The sequence below is a fragment of the Muscardinus avellanarius genome, assembly GCF_963383645.1.
Source record: "Muscardinus avellanarius genome assembly, chromosome: 12".
NCBI classification, from domain to species: domain Eukaryota; kingdom Metazoa; phylum Chordata; class Mammalia; order Rodentia; family Gliridae; genus Muscardinus; species Muscardinus avellanarius.
In genome coordinates, this window is record NC_137798.1 from 68,832,378 (window position 1) to 68,849,832 (window position 17,455).

Consider the following 17,455-nt stretch of genomic DNA (forward strand, 5'->3'; position numbering starts at 1 on the left):
GTGAGACCCTGTTTCAAAATAAAGAATAACAAATAGGGCAGGAGGTGTAGCTCAGAGGTCGAATGCCCCTGGGTTCCATCACCTGCTGCAAAAAAAATAAAAATAAAAAAAAATCTTATTATCTACTGATAATAGAGTAAAAATAATAAAAACCTATCTCAAAGATTCTAGGAGACTGTGTGTGTGTGTGTGTGTGTGTGTGTGTGTGTGTGTGTACTTGTGCTACCACACATGGCTAATGGCTAATTTAGTAACATTTTGGATTAGAGGACAAAATTATGGTTCTTTCTATTTTATTTGAAAACTGAATTAATTAGTAGCCTGACACTGGTACATGCCTGTAATCCCAGAATTTAGGAGGCCAAGACAAGAGGATTGCAGGTTGGAAGCCAGCCTCAGCAACATGGTGATATCCTCAGCAGCTTAGCAAGACTCTGTTTCAAAATAAAAAATAAAAAGGACGAGGGTATAGAACAAAGATGAACACCCCTGGGTTTAATCCCCAGGACCATAAATAATAGCAACAAAGTAAGGAGGCAAAAACTCTCAGAAGCTCAAATATCCAGCTGCCTTGTCAGAACTCAATCCAGTTTAGCTAACAATAATAAAGTATAAGTCACTGTGCTAGGACTCGCTGAAACTGGTAATGCATAAGAAATGAAATGAAAGCTGGGTGTGGTGGTGCACACTTGTAATCCCAGTATATAGGAGGCTGAGACAGGAGGGTTGAGGTTCGTGGACAGCCTCAGCTACTTAGTGAGGCCCGCCACAACTTAGTGAGACCCTGTTTCAAAATGAAGAAGAAGAAAAAAATCAGGCTGGGGGTATAGCCTGGAGGTGGAATGCCCCTGGGTTCAATATCCAGCATTACACACAAAAAAAGAGAGAAATGAAATGGATTTAAAAAGGAAAAAATTACAGTGAGACTAAATGCACACTTAATCTCTGTCACAGTCAGGACTCCCTAGACAGTTGTCACATCCTATGGTTCCATTTACTCAGCTGCCCTTTTTCTCTTCTTAGCCAGAATTCTCATCAAATTAAACATTTTTTGAAACTTGAATTAGATCTTATACTCCCACTCATACTGTAGTTAACCCAACATTTTCAACCCATTTTTACTGACATAAATAGAGATTAATAAGGGAGGCTGGAAAGGATGAAAGAAAAACTGTATTAGAAGGTAGAACAGACAACTTTAATTTTTTTTGTGTGTGTATGTGGCATTGAGGATTGAACCCAGATGCATTCCACCTCCCAGCTACACCCCAGCCCTATTTTATTTTATTTTATTTTTTTGAAACAAGGTCTTACTAGGTTGATGAGAGTCTCACTACTTGCTGAGTCTATTCGCGAACCTGCAATCCTCCTGTCCATCCTCCCAAGTTCTGGGATTATAGGCCTGCACTGTCATGTCTGGCAGGAACAGACTTTAGCAGAAATGAAAACTCATAAAGGTAGATTCAAGTCAGATGTGGTGGTATATGTCTGTAATCCCAGCATTTGGGAGGCTGAGATAGGAGGATCGCGGGTTTCAGGCCAGCCTGGGCAATTTCGTGAGGCCCTCAGCAACTTAGCAAGATTGTGTTTCGAAATAAAAAATAAAATAGGGCTGAGGGTGTAGCTTGAAAATAAAATCCCTCTGAGTTCAATTCTCAGAAACCCACCCACCCAACCACACACAGTGGATTTGACCCCAGTTTAGTAAACAAAACTTAACAAATAGTAACAACGTTATCATCATCATTATTTTAACATCTGGGACCTGTCCTGGGCCGGGGTTTTCTGGAGAGGGAGCATCTTTGTGTGTGTGGAGCTTACATTCTACTAGCAGGGAGTGAGGCACTAAATAAAAAACACAGTACATAAATAACTTCTGTAGAATGTTAAAAAGGTGATAAGTTCTGTAGAAAAAATAGGGCAAGACAAGAGGGAGCAGGAGCTGAGGGTGTCCAGCTTTAAATAGGATCCTCAGGATGGGCCGATAGGTAAGGTGTCATCTGAGAGGAAGATTTTAGGAGATGAGAGAGTTCTCCCTCGTGGAAGTCTGTGGTCAGAACATTCTGGAAGAGAGGGCAGCTGATGAAGAGATGCCTGGAGAGACAGAGGCAAACAGGAGGCTGGTGTGTTGGAGCGGAGGGAGCCGGGGGAACGGGTGGGGGCCGGGTAGGGTTGGGCAGCGTGGCGAGGAGCTTTCACCAGGTTTTGAGCTAACATTTCAGCGGTATCATCCTGCCTGCTGTGTTGAGAAGCTATTTCAGGGGCGAGGCTGGAGGGAAGACATATGGGGAATCTATCAAAGTAATCGAGGTGATGGTGATGGGGACTCGGCCAGTGGTGGGTATGGAGATAATGAGAAGTGGTCGTATCATAAGTATAGGTAGTATAAAATATAATTATCACATATAATACATAATACATAAGGGTCTTATATAACATTATATAGACATATGTATTTATTTATATTTTCAAGTACTGGTGATTGAACCTGGGATGCTTTCCCACTGAGCAACATCTCTAGGCCTTTTTATTTTTATTTTGAGATAAAGTCTTGCTAGGTTTTTAAGGCTGGCCTCAAATTAGTGATCTTTCTGTCCCAGCCTCCTGAGTTGCTGGGATTACATATGCCACTGTACCCAGGGGTGTGTGTGTGTGTGTGTGTGTGTGTGTGTGTATGTGTGTGTGTGTGTGTGTGTGTGTGTGTGTGTGTGTGTGTTTTGCGGTACTGGGGATGGAACCCAGGGACATTCTACCTCTGAGCTACACCCCCAGCCCTATTTTTTTGTTTATTTTGAAACAGGGTCTCACTGAGTTGCAAAGGGCCTCATGCAGTAGGTGAGGTTGTCCACAAACCACAATCCTCCTGTATCAGCCTCCCAAATGCCGAGATTATGCACCACCACACCAGCTTGGCTCTGAATATATTTTGAAGCTAGACCTAAGAAAATTTCCCAACATGTTATCTGTGGGTGGAGAGTAAGAGAGATAGAGATAGAGGGAGAGAAGACAGCAAATGATTAGAGAGAAAACCTGAGAGTGTAGCGTGGGTCCTAGAGGAAGGAGGTGAGAGGTGCCTCTTTATTGGGTACCGTGGATTGGTCCAATAAGATGAAGGCTGAAAACCAGCCACTGGCTTAGCCGAGAGGGGGTCATTTGTGACCTTGTTTCTGGAATCCTGATGAGAGAGCAGTTTCAGTAGAGTGGCTAGGAAGGGCTGGCTGATATGGGATCAGTTAACAGTGAAGAGGACCTGGAGATAGCCAACAGGAGTTATCTTTGAGGACCTGGGCCACAAAGGGGAATGAATAAAACACTAGCTAATGGAGACCTTGGGTCAAGAAAAGTTTATTTTTGAGCCAGGCATGGTGACGCATGCTTGTAATCCCAGTACTTGGGAGGCTGAGACAGGAGGGTCGCAGATTCGTGGACAGCCTCAGTTACTTAGTGAGGCCCTCTGCAACTTAGTGGGACCCTGTTTCAAAATAAAGAATAAAAATTAGGGCTGGGGAGAGGTTGTAGGTTGTAGGTAGAATGCTCCTGGGTTCAATATCTGGTACCGCAAAAAAGAGAGAAAGGTTTGTTTATTTATTTTATTTTATTTTATATTTTATTTGGAAACAGGGTCTCACTAAGTTGCCGAAAGCCTTACTAAGTAGCTGAGGCTGGCTTCGAACCTCAGCCTCCCAAGCGCGGGGATTACAAGCGTGCGCCACCATGCCCGGCTCTGTTTGTTTATTTTAGATGGCAGAATTAGCAGCATGATTTTCTCCTGATGGGAATGGTTCAAGAGAACGGGAAAAGTGGACAATAATAAAGGAGCAGTGTCCTCAAGTAGGTGCAGGGGGCTAGGAGCTAGCGTGTGTTTCAGGGGGTTGGCTTTAGGATGAGCAAGGCTCCTTCAACCGTGCAGTTAGATTGGAGGCATGCCACTTTGGTAGATGGTTAGAAGGGAAGAGTTGCTAAGTCTTGGGAAGAAAGGTCTATTGTGTATGGATGGGGCAGGGGATATTGAATGAGGAGGAAGGAGAAGTTGTGAAGTTGCCATTGGGGATGGGAGGGGCAGAGCAGCATGGCCACTTGGTGGCATTGGGGGGGGGGCGCAGCGTTCAGCAGCCGTGGGGTGAAGTGCACAGAGTAGCTGAGGCGCCAAGCAAACCAAGATAGGCGAGTTTCAGAGGAGTATTGGTAATAATTGACCAGGGAATTTAAAATGGATAAGGATGAAAGGAGGGATAAACGGGATGAGGGACAATGGAAAGCTGGAAGAACTAGGGGCTTGGACTTGCCAATGGGCTTAAAGGATTGTTAGAGTTGGGGCACTAGAAGGAGTGAACTTGAGAGGAAGCTATAGTAAGTGTTTGAAAATAAAGAGGAGGGAGCAGGTGCGTCAGATTGAGGTGATGGAGGGAAAGGTCTGCCGTGTGGCCAGGACGATGAGGCAGGCAGGGGAGAAGACATGTTTTTCAGAGAAGAGGAATCCTGGAAGCCACAGGCCAGAAGTTTGGAAATTTCGTCATTGTACGATTTGAAATTGCCATTAGACAGGGGTTGTATTGGAGAATGACGGCCGGGAAGGAGCTAAATCTTGGAGCAGTGATGGGAAATGACAGGCGTAGGTAGAGGCTTGTAACAGCGAGAGTAGTCTGATGATAAGAGATCCAAAGCTCGACATTTGGGGTCCAGGAGTGAGCCATGAAGAGAGGGAGCAGCGAGGAGCAAGGAGCCAGTGGTCCTCGGGCGGGCAGAGGACGCGCAGGGAAGGTGCGCGAGCCAGGAGGCTCTCCACTTAGCCCGAAGGCCTGAATCCAGGAGGGCGCTGAGTGTGAGGGATGCTGCGCAGGCGCTCTGCAGACTGCGTCACCAGTGGGACGTTCTCGGAGTTAAGGAGAGGCGGGAGATGAGAAAAACTGGGAATTAGAGAAATGAGTGGAACCCAAGTGTGTGTGTGTGTGTGTGTGTGTGTGTGTGTGTCACTGGGTTTATGCTCGCTCTTGGAAGCTCACTCCCTTATCAAAGGAGGACTCTGCTTGAGGTCACATGGCTACTTAGTGACAGACACAGGATTCAAACTACAGCTTACTTAGAGTTCAATCAGTGGTAATATATATATATATATTTATAACAAATTGTAAGGAAAAATGTCAAGGCTAAAGTTTAGTGACTTTATGAGTCTTTTAAAGGGGGAGTGTTATAAAAATGTTTAAAGTAGTCAGATCTCTTTCATCAAGTGAAATAATGATTTGTCTATGTCGAGTGTTACGTGTTAGATACTATCTTAAACTCTATATATAGCCAGGTGTGGTGGCGCACGCTGTAATCCCAGCATTTGGGAGGCTGAGACCGTAGGATCGTGGTTCGCGGACAGCCTCAGCTACTTAGTGAGGCCCTCCGTAACTGAGACCCTGTTTCAAAACAGAGAATAAAAAATAGGGCAGGGGGTATAGCTTGGGGGTCAATTGCCCCTGTGTTCCATCCCCAGACCTGCAAAACAACCCCCCCCAAAAAAAAAACCCCAACAACTCTTTATGTGTAATGATTCTGAGTACTGAGGGGCTGGGGATGTAGCTCAGTGGTGGACCTTGCCTAGCATGTGAGACCCTGGATTTCATTCTCAGTACCACCAAGGGGAAAACAATTTCCTCAGGTGTTCCATGGTTATCTTTACTGCACGGCTTTGGCTTGGACTGCAAGTCTTTGGGGGTCAGGGACTCTTCTTGCTCTTCATAGTTCCTTGTATAGTTCTATCAAGGCTGTGCAGGGATTTAATTCTGTTTCTAGTAAAAAATATTAAGAACCATTGTTTTTGGCAGCTAATCTGTGGTTTAAAAAATCCCATATTATCCAGGTGATGGCACACATCTGTAATCCCAGTACTCAGTAGGCTAAGACAGGAGGGTTGAAGGTTTGAGGACAACCTCAGCAAGCTAGCAAGACCCTGTTTTAAAAAAAAAAAAGTGGGATTAAGGGTGTAGCTCGGAGGCAGAATGCCTCTGGGTTCAATCCCCAGTGCCACTAAAAAAACAAGAGAAAACCCCCCTCATATCCACATGTTTTATATATATATATATTTATTTTTTTGGTGGTACTGGGGTTCCTGGAAACCCTTCTACCTCCGGGCTATACTCCCAGACCTATTTTATATTTTTTTATTTGGAAACAGGGTCTCTTAAGCCAGTGAGGCTGACTTCGAACCTGCGCGATCCTCCTGTCTCCTCCTCCCAAGCGCGGGGATTACAAGCGTGCGCCACCACGCCCGGCTTCCACATGTTATTTTTAAAAGATCATTTGGATGAATATCTGAAACTAAGTCTCAGTCCTTGGGTACTTGTAAGCTTGGAACACACATCCCAGAGTGCCAGATCTTAGAAGGCTTGCTGTGTGGAAAGGTTTCTGTAGCTTCTCATATTGTAAATGTTGTTGTTTTTTCTTTGGTAGCTGAACAGGAAGACACACAGAAGAAAACCTTCACCTGCTGGATAAATTCACAGCTGGCAAAGGTGAGGAACTAGGGCCATGAAGTTATAAAGGTGATTGTCGCTCTTTCACTCCCTATGGTGTGGCCCCAAGGAGGCCTGAAGAAAAGGGCTTCAGTAAAAAATTAAATAGAAAAGAAAAAGAGAAGGAGAGAGAGAGAGAGGGAGGGAGGGAGGGAGGGAGGCAGGCAGGCAGGCATGCATGGCGACCTGTAAAGGTTTGGAATGTCATTGCATTGAAGAATGTGCTGAAAGTCACCCTGGTCCTTGTGCAGTGTTGTTCTTTCTCAACACATAAGAAGGGTACTTTTGTTAAGGATATGGGACAGTGGTATAAAAGTATTTAAAGTGGTAAGATCTTTTTTTTTTTTTAATCAAAGGAAATAATAATGATGATGATTTGTCTTTGTAGGGGTTATGTGTTAGACACTATCCTAAACCTTTTACAACGTCTGTGAAGTAGGTGGTTTTATTCCTGCTTAGAGGTCTAGGACACTAAGATGCAGAGAAGTTATGTGACTTGGCCATGACCCCACAGCCTGTAAGTGATAGTGCTGGGACACAGACCCAGCAGTCTGGACCCAGAGGCCTTGTGGTCTCAGGGATGCCTAGTGCTTTGGAGAACCTCTTTGAATGAGTCGCCTTCTAAGCCACGCCCCACCCGCCCATCCCAACACAATGCTTGTAGTTCAGATGGGGAGAAGACGTAAGCAGGTTACTTTAGAAATGGAAGCTGCTCTCCAAATGGGTGATGCTTGGCCGATTCTGAATGACATTACAGAACATCTCTTCTACACCCAGGTTTTTAAGCCCTCAGTGGAAGCACCACACAGTGTCCTGTTGCTGGAAATTGGTTGCGAGATAAATTAAGCTCATGACTTTTCTTATTAGGCCTTGATATGGGACTTTGCCTGTTCTCTGTCATTCCGTTCATTAAGAAGAAAGTCACTGCTGAATCTTAGCTCCTTTGAAGACCCAGAGCACATTATGAGCTTGTTAAAGGCACTGTGCCTTTGACTACAGTTTGAGTGATGGTTTTTCTCGTGCCTTTTTCAGCACACTTCTCCCTCGGTTGTGTCGGACTTATTTACAGACATTAAGAAAGGGCGCGTCCTCCTGGACCTGCTGGAAGTGCTCTCAGGACAGCAGCTGGTAAGATTCTTAAGTGACACAAGGGAACTTTCTGTTGATTCAAAAAATGTGTTCCGTACATCCAAGCCATATATTTGCTTGCATTTATAGCCTCGTGATAAAGGATCTAATACATTCCAGTGCAGAATCAACATAGAACATGCCCTGACGTTCCTCAAAAAACGATCGGTGAGAAGAAATTTTACCCGAAATTCATAGGAATGAAGAATGCTGTGAATATTTTCTCCTTTTAACCTGCATTTCTTCACTTCCAGATCAAGCTAATAAACATTCACGTTGCTGATATCATAGAAGGAAACCCGTCCATTATTCTTGGCCTCATTTGGACGATTATACTGCATTTTCATGTAAGTTGTTCGGTGGTGTGAAAGTTCTACTCTAATTCTCACATTGTGAAGGAAGTGTACTGTAGTAAGTGTGATTCAGTGCTAGAGCCAACCCTGAGCTTCTTCCATAGTAAGACACTCTGGGAATTTGGAACCAGAGCTGGGCATGGTGGCGCATGCTTGTGATCCCAGCATTTGGGAGGTTGAGGCAGGAGGTTCACGGTTTGCAGACAGCCTCAACTACTTAGTGAGACCCTGTTTCAAAACAAGGAATAAAAAATAGGGCTGGGCCGGGTGTGGTGGCGCACGCTTGTAATTCCCGTTGCTTGGGAGGCAGAGACAGGAGAATCGCGCAGGTTCGAAGCCAGCTGCACGCGCTGGCTTAGGAGACCCTGTTTCCAAATAAAAATGTAAAAAAAGGGTCTGGGAGTATAGCCCGGAGGTAGAAGGGCTTCCAGGAACCCCAGTACCACCAAAAACACACACACAAACACACACACACACACACACAAAAAAAAAAAAAAAAAAACCACAAAAAATAGGGCTGGGATTGTAGCTCGGAGGTAGAATGCCCCTGGGTTCCATCCCCAGTACTTCCCCCCCCCAAAAAAAAAAATCTGGAACCAGTAGAAAATATTTATCAGTCTTTTGTTCTCCCCTTTTTGTCTTGTTTTTAATTGGAAGTTGAATGCCAAATTATCCTAATATCCTGAGTCATCTATATCAGCACAGCCTGAACAGAACCTGGCTTGGTAACTGTTGGCTTCCTCTCGTGGCAGGGGGAGGAGGAGGCCCGTGTAGCGAATGCTTGCGGTGTAGCCCACTCAGCCTTGTGAAGTCTCCCTGTTTCTGAGGATCCCGTTCCAATCTGACTCTGAATAATCCTGTAACATCGAGTTCTGTTCCAAGATTGACACGGGGAATCATTTTATTCCCCAGGGATTTTTGAGCGTCTAGTGTATGCTAGCTATTGTGCCAGGACACATCAAGATGTAGTGATGGTTATAGTCCAATTTTATGACACTTAGGATTGATACGTAGGATCTTTTAGGCCTGCAGTGCCGACTTAGTGAAGGTGTTGTGCACTGGGTAAAATATGTATTTTCTATGGGTCCACAATTAACCTTAAAAATAGCTTTAAAATTTTGTAGGGGAAACAAATACCTATTTTAGAAAAACTGGAATATGGCATGACTAATTTATATAAAATTCATAGCATGCAAACCCGGCCTGTATATTATTTCCATACATACATATATGTGCACTTGTAGTTATAACAACTGATATTCATGGGGTTGATAAAAACTAAATTTAGGATTGTGGTTTCATCCTCTAGGAAAGGAGGTAAATGGAATTAGAGAAAGAGCCAGCCAATCACAGTTGTACATGCCTGTAATCCTAGTACTTGGGAGGCTAAGGCAGGAAGATCGCAGGTTGAAGGCCAGACGCAACAATTTAGCAGGATCCTCAACAGTTCAGCGAGTCTCAAATTAAAATGGCCTGGGTGTAGCTTAGTGGTTAAATGCCCCTGGGTTCAGTCCCCAGTAACACACACACACACACACACCCTCCTAAGAAAACTTAAGTGTATTCTCTTAGACGCACCATATACTACTTTGTGTCTGACTTTTTTTTTTTCCTTTCTTTTCTTTTTTTTTTTTTTTTTTTTTTGGTGGTACTGGGGTTCCTGGAAGCCCTTCTGCCTCCGGGCTACACTCTCAGACCTATATTTTTTATTTGGAAACAGGGTCTCTTAAGCCAGCGTGGCTGGCTTTGAACCTGCGCGATCCTCCTGTTTCTGCCTCCCAAGGGCGGGGATTACAAACGCCCGGCTGGTGTCTGACTTACTAACATGACGCCTGTGAGACTCGTCCTGTCGTAACGTGCATTAGTGTATCTTTCACTTTCATTGCTGTCAGTACCAAAGACAGGACTTTGTAATAAAACAGGAGGTTGCCTGCTCCTGGAGGTTGGTGGGAAGCCCAAGATGGAGGGCTGGCATCGGGCGAGGGCCTTCTTGCTATATCATTTCATGGAGAAAGGGAAAGGAGAGGAGAGCGAGTCTGAACTCATCTTTGCGCATCCTGTCCTCTCCTGCTGTAGTGGCATGGATCCATTCATGAGCGTGGGGCCCTCAAGCCTAACCACCTCGTAAAGGTCTCGCTTCCTAAAACTTCCCCATCAGGGATCAAGTTTCCAACACACAAACTTGGGACACATTGAAGCCATAGCAAGTAGATGCTGCCAAGCAGTCTGTCCAAGTGGTGGTTCTGATCTACACTCTCACCAGGACTCAGAGTTCTTTATCAACCCTTGCTAAGACTTGGCATTAATTTTTTTTTTTTTTATATTTAGCCATGATGTCGTATGTGATGGTTTGTAGACGCTTTAGAATATATTCTGGATAAAAGTCCTGTGTTGGCAATATATAAGTTGCAAGTGACTTCTCTGACTCTGTGGCTTGTCTTTTTTTTTTTTTTAGTGGTATTGGGGATGGAACCTGTGGCATTTTACCTCCAAGCCACACCCCCAGCCCTATTTTTTATTCTTTATTTTGAAACAGGGTCTCACTGAGTTGAAAAGGGCCTCACTAAGTAGCCGAGGCTGTTCATGAACCACAATCTTCTTGTCTCAGCCTCCCAAATGCTGGGATTACAAGTGTATACCTCCACGCTTTTAAAACAGACATTTATAACTGTCTTTTAATGAATAGATATTTATAATTTAACGTAGTTTGAATTTATCAGCTTCTTTTGTGGCTGTTACTTTTCCTGTGCCAATATCCTGGAGAAATCCTCTTATATTATTTTCTAGAATAGTTCCGTCCAATAGGATCTTTCCTTTTTTTCTGATGTTCTGGGAATTGAACCCAGGGACAATGCATGCCGGGCAAGCCTTGTACCTACTGATCCACGTCCTCAGCCTTCAGTAGGACTTCCTGCCGCGGTGGATGGTCTGTAGCTGCCGTGTACAAAACACTAGTCACTAAGCACTATGCCCATTGGAATACTGAAAAGGTAGCGACTATGGCAGAGAAACAAACTGGATTTTAATTTTTTTTTTTGTATTGGGGATTGAGCCCAGGGGCATTCTACTTCTGAGCTATACCACTAGTCCTACTTTTTATTCTTTATTTAGAAACAGGGTCTCATTAAGTTGCAGAAGGACTCACTAAGTAGCTGAGGCTGGCCACAAACCTGTGATCCTCCTGTCACAGCCTCCCAAGTCTTGGGATTACAAGCGTGTGCCACCGTGCCTGACTAATTATTTTAATTAATTAATTAATTTTTATTTATTTTATTTATTTATTTTTTTGGCGGATTTGGGGATGGAACCCAGGGGCATCCGACCTCCGAGCTACACCTCGTGCCCCCTTTTTTTTTTTTTTTATTCTTTATTTTGAAACAGGATCTCACTGAGTTGCGGAGGGCCTCACTAAGTAGCCGAGGCTGTCCGTGAACCGCGATCCTCTGGTCTCAGCCTCCCAAATGCTGGGATTACGAGCGTGCGCCACCACGCCCGGCTCTTATTAATTAATTAAAACTTAAATCCTATAAGTGTCTAGTGGTGATCATATTGGACACCATAGTTCTAGAAACTTATTTCACATTTTATATTTACATATACAGTCTTTCAAGAATGGGTTGATTTTTTTTTGAGCATGTTATATTGAAAAAATCAAAAAACAATTTTTCTGTACTGCTCTTCAGTTGATTCAACGCTGTTTACTGAAAAAATGATTATGTTCTTGCCCTAGTATACTAGTGCCTTCATAAATCAAGTAGCTCTGTATACGTGCGGCTTCATTTTCAGATGATCTATTCTGTTCCATTATTTGTCTTTGTAACGTGATTACACACATGCATTTCTATAGCTATATAGTAAGTCTTGATATCTGATCGTATAACTTGCCTAGCCTGCTCCTCAGGGTTGGCATGGCTATTTTTTTCTCTTTCCATTTCTACCCAAATTTTATAAACAACGTGTTGCTTTCTGCATGTGTGTGTGAGCACACACTGGAACACACACACACACACACACACACACACAATTTGCGGGGATTTTGATTAGTATTTCATTGAACATGTAGGGCATTTTGGAACAAAGTTGGCATCTTTAAAATATTGTATATTCTGATTTATGAATATAATATTTTCATTCTTTTGTTCCAAATATACAAAAATTTTTATTATGATTTCTCATTTGACCCATACATATAGAAAAATTTATTTCTTTTTTTGGTATGTGTGATGAGGGTAGAACCCAGGGGCCTTCTACCTCTGGGCTACACTACCAGACCTATTTTATACTTTATTTGGAAACAGGGTCTCACTAAGTTGCTGAGAACTTCACTAAGTAGCTGAGGCTGGCTTCGAACCTATGTGGATCCTCTTGTCTCGGCCTCCCAAGCACTGGGATTACAAGCGTGTGCCACTATGCCTGGCTTAGAAAAATCTATTTCTTAACTTCCAAGCACCTGGTGATTTTTGTCTTTTATAGCTTTGTTACTCATTAGAATTTGACTGTGGTCTGACAACATTATTGGAACGATTTCAGTCCTTCAGACTTGCCAAGGCTTGCTTTATGCTCGACATGGTTAATTTTATCAAATTATTTTTAATTAATTATTTTTTATTCAGAGCTGGGACAAAACTTCAGTTTTAGTAAATATTTTAGGTGCACTTGTAAAGAATGTTGGTTCTGCCTTTTTAAGTATAGTGCCTATCACTCAGTGCCAATCAGATCAATTTCGTTGGTTATAGTTATCAACATCATCATCATTGTTGTTGTTGCTATTTGAGACGGGCTCTTACTGTGTTGCTCACACTGCTCTTGAACTCTTGGGTTCAAGCGAGTCTCCTGCCTTAGTCTCCAGAGTGCTGGGACTACAGGCATGTACAGCTGTATCAGCATATCTGTTATTATTGATTATCTGGTTATTCTGTTAATTATTGAAAACAGTATATTAAATTCTTCTATGTTTGTGAATTTCCCTTTATAAGTTTTGGGTAGATATAACATTGCACTCCAAAAAATTTAAACCAATATGTATATTTCCTTAAAATATAAAAATAGCCAATTTGTCATAGACAGCTACTGGGGAGGCAGAAGCTGGAGGACTGCAAGTTCAAGGCCAGCCTGGACAACTTGTTGAAATTTTATCTCAAAATAAAATAATAAAAAAGACCATAGATGTAAAAAAAAAAAGGAAAAGAAAAACCTAATTTCTCATACTTTTACCATCATTAGATGAATTTTTTTTCACGTGTGTTATATAGAAAAAGCTCAATACATTTAGGCATTTTTTGAATACATTCAGGCTTTTTAAATTACTTATAGAATTGTTTTCCATGTAATATGTCGTTCTTTCTTTCTTTCTTTCTTTCTTTCTTTCTTTCTTTCTTTCTTTCTTTCTTTCTTTCTTTCTTTCTTTCTTTCTTTCTGTGGTCCTGGGGATGGAACTCAGGGGCATTCTACCCCCAGCAATATTATTTATCCTTTGTTTTGAAATAGGGTCTCACTGAGTTGCAAAGGACCTCACTAAGTAGCTGAGGCTGTCCACGAACCACAATCCTCCTGTCTAAGCCTCCCAAATGCTGGGATTACAAATGTGCACCACCACGCCTGTCTTCATTATATTTTCTTTCTTGGGATTTGTCTCAATATTTTTTGCCCTGTTTGTATGTAATGTATGCACATTTGTTTTCAGTGGTTATAATCAGGGATGCATTTTGATTGCTCCAGCCTCTAAAGCCACCCCTGACCAGGATCTTAGTTCAGTTTGGCAGGTGTGGGGTCCAGGAAAGGGCTCTGTGCGCACTGTGGTGGGTGAACGGTGCTTGCCCTCCACGTGGGATGCCATACCTGCGGGGTGAGGAACGACCCACATCCGCACTGCGGGAAAGCCAAGCGTGGCCCCACGTGACAAAGCTGTCGTTCAAGGCGTTGTCCAGAGCGCACTTCACCAGGACCCAGCTGTTGCCAGTACAGGATTCCTTTTATGTCTTGTTTTGACTGAAAATTTGGGTTCAGTGCTGGCCATGTGATTCTGTACATGTTAACAATTCTGCTTTCCTTAGATCGAGAAGCTTGCCCGCTCTCTTTCTTGCAATTACAATCAGCCTTCCCTGGATGGTGTTAGTGCGGCTGATTCATCCCCTACCTCAAGTCATCCTGCTAAGAAATGCTCGAAAGCCCAGGCAAGATGGCAGTCGTCTGCAAAGAAGGCGCTTCTTCTCTGGGCACAGGAGCAATGTGCCACGTAAGTAGCCCCTCCACGCCCGGCTTTCCCTTCGTTACTGCGACCAGAAGGGACACGCAGACTTCCAGCAGTTTCCATCAACATACTGACTTGCAGGTCTGAGCGTCAGGCTGCCGGGCCTCACAGCCACCCAAACACCTCCCTCTCCTAAAATGAATATTCTCACAACCTCCCTTCACTTCTTTCTTTTTTTCTTTCTTTCTTTCTTCCTTTCTTTTTTTCTTTTCTTTTCTTTTCTTTTTTTACCTTGCAGTACTGGGGATGGAACCCCCTGCCCAATTTTTTATTCTTTATTTTATCATTGGATTCATAACATAGTTCATTGACTTTCTTTATGCTTTTTATTGGATATAAAGGAGATTATAGTTGTTGTGGAATATTTCTTAAGCTCTGTAGGTGACTATACTCTTTCATAAGACTTCCACTGATCCCTTGTCAAATACAGAAACATAGCCAACTGTAGTGGCATACCTCTGTAATCCCAGATTACAGGGAAGCTGAGACAGGAGGATTACAGGTTCGAGACCAGCCTCAGCAATTTATTGAGACCCTCAGGAGTTTAGTGAGATCCTGTTTCAAAATAAAAAGGGTTGGGGTTGTACCTGGTAGGTAGAGTGCCTCTGGGTTCAATTCCCAGTCCCCCTCACCCTAAAATAGACTGAAATGCGGTTGAGTGATTCAAAATATAAAGCTGGGCATGGTGGTACATGTCTGTAATCCCAGTACTTGGGAGGCTGAGACAGGAAGATCATAGGTTCAAGGTCAGCCTCAGCAAATTATCAAGATTCAATTTCAAAATAAGAAGTAATAATAAAAAAAAAGGACTGGGGTGAGCGGGGTATGGTGGCATGCACTCGTAATCCTAATACTTGGGAGGCTGAGACAGGAGGATCACAGAGTCCCTGCCAGTCTAAGTAACTCAATGAGGTCCTCTGTAACTTAGGCCCTGTTTCAAAATAAAAGAATAAAATAGGACTGGGGGATGTAGCTCAGAGGCAGAATGCCCCGTCCTCAGTATCACACACACAAAAGGAGGGCCTGGGGAGGGGGGGTAGCTCGGAGGTAAAATGCCACTGGGTTCAATCCCTGGTAATATTCCTCCCCCAGCACACTCTTACATGCCAGGCAGCGTTGGCACGTTGGCCCACTGGGGTGAATAGAAAGAAAGGCAAGACCTTTTTTCCTCTCAAAGATTTGCACCCTGGCGGGAAAAGCAGATGGAGAACTATGGCAATTCTGGGTGGCAACGGGATTGGGAGGAGTGGGTGGTGGGGAGGCTGTCCTTTAGCCCAGGTGGTCGGGGAAGGCCTTGCTGGGGTCTCTGAACCGAGGTCTGAGGGGCAGGCTCCGGATGTATGAAGATCTGCGAGGAAGAGCATCCTCGCTGCAGGGTTAGGAGGAGGAGTGTGGCCTTGAGAAGCAGGAAGGGGGCGAGTGTGGCCAAAGCACTGCAGAGGAGGGGCGGTGCAGAGATGGGAGAGGGAGGCAGGGTCCAAAGCACATAGGCCTTGGGCCGGAGAGAATGGTTTTGGAACATTTTTAAGTGTACATTTCAGCAGCGCTCAGTACATTGCTATGCAGCCATCACCGCTGCCCAGTGCTGGAACTTTCTTCATCTTGTACACTGGAAATGGTTGAACACTAACTCACTCCCATGGGCCCGCCTTCAATCCCTGCCCCTCCCCCACAACGCCATCCCACTTCCTTTTCTTTTCTTCTCTTTTCTTTTATTTTCTTTTCTTTTTGTACTAAGGATTGGACCCAGGGCATTTTACCTATAAGCCAGGGCATTTACCCCTGGCCATATTTTATTTTTTATTTTCTTGCTAAATTGCTGAAGTTGGCCATGAACCTGTGATCCTTGTGTCTCGGCCTCCCGAGTGCTGGGATCACAGGTGCGCACCGACACGCCTGGCTCTGATGCATTATTTTATTTTAATTTTTATTTTTTGGTGGTACTGGGGTTCCTGGAAGCCCTTCTACCCCCGGGCTACACTCCCAGACCAATTTTATATTTTTATTTGGAAACAGGGTTTCTTAAGCCAGTGCGGCTGGCTTCGAACCTGTGCAATCCTCCTGTCTCCGCCTCCCAAGCGGGGATTACAAGCGTGCGCCACCACGCCTGGCTGATGCATTCTTTTTGACTCGGTGTGTCGCCCTTTTGTGACAGGGACGGGTCTGTCAGTGTGACAGATTTTAAGTCAAGCTGGAGCAACGGGCTGGCTTTTCTGGCCGTCATTCACGCCTTGCGACCAGACCTGATTGACATGAAGAGTGTGAGGCACAGATCCAACAGAGACAACCTGAGAGAGGCCTTCAGAATTGCTGAGCGAGAATTAAACATCCCCCAGCTGCTGGAGCCCGAAGGTAAGAACTTCTTTCCTTTTAAAAACATTTTTTATTTTAAGTTCTGCATGAAAATTGATTTTAAAAAGTATCTATATAAGCAAGTCCTGGAGGGTCTAACTTAAAACTTTTTTTTCCATTTCTTTTTTTGTTTGTGGTACTGGGGGTTGAACCCAGAGGCATTCTTCCTCTAAGCTGCATCCCCAGCCATATTTTTAACTCTGTATTTTGAAACAGGGTCTCACTAAGTTACGAAGAGCCTCACTAAGTAGCTGAGCCTGGCTATGAACCCGTGATCCTCCTGTCTCGGCCTCCTAAGTACTGGGATTACAAGTGTGCACCACCACGCCCGGCTAAAACTCTTTATTGAATTTCATGAAATTAGGAATTCCTACCAATTGGTTAACTTCCATAGTTGCCAGGGTGAAACCACAGCTAAAAGCAAACAATCATTCCTTTTTCGGGAATAAATTGAGCCTTTGTCTTAATTACCTTCTCTTGTGCTTTGCATTGTATTCCTGGTTCTGTTGTTTCTGTCCTAAATGTGAGGTGTTTCTGTGAGTCTTGAATTACAGTTGCTCATGTTTCTCCTCTTTCCACTTCGTCCTGCTAGTTAGGGCTGAGCCCTGGGAGAACGGGAGCTGCTGCTCGCTCTGCAGATGGTTAACCAGGCTTTGCCCTGTTGCCCTTAATCAGTTGAGTTGGCTTGTTAACAAGAAGAAGAAAATCCTAACTACTGCACTCGTTAACATTCACAGAGATCACTATCAAAATATATTTATTTATTTATTTATTTATTTATTTATTTATTTTTGGTGGTGCTGGGGTTCCTGGAAGCCCTTCTACCTCCGGGCTACACTCCCAGACCTATTTTTATATTTTTTGAAACAGGGTCT

General features: G+C 43.8%; 1 protein-coding gene across 1 annotated transcript in view; it reads left to right on the forward strand.

Moving 5' to 3' along the window:
* LOC308271035 (nesprin-2-like) overlaps window positions 1-17,455 on the forward strand; it is a gene marked incomplete at both ends in the record, with an annotated part of 71,182 nt that overhangs the window by 25,580 nt on the left and 28,147 nt on the right. Inside the window, 6 exons of the mRNA XM_080707163.1 lie at window positions 6,436-6,497; window positions 7,530-7,625; window positions 7,716-7,793; window positions 7,880-7,972; window positions 14,032-14,213; window positions 16,384-16,580. Of these exons, the coding sequence (XP_080563289.1) occupies window positions 6,436-6,497; window positions 7,530-7,625; window positions 7,716-7,793; window positions 7,880-7,972; window positions 14,032-14,213; window positions 16,384-16,580 (708 nt within the window). The remainder of the gene's footprint in view (window positions 1-6,435; window positions 6,498-7,529; window positions 7,626-7,715; window positions 7,794-7,879; window positions 7,973-14,031; window positions 14,214-16,383; window positions 16,581-17,455) is intronic.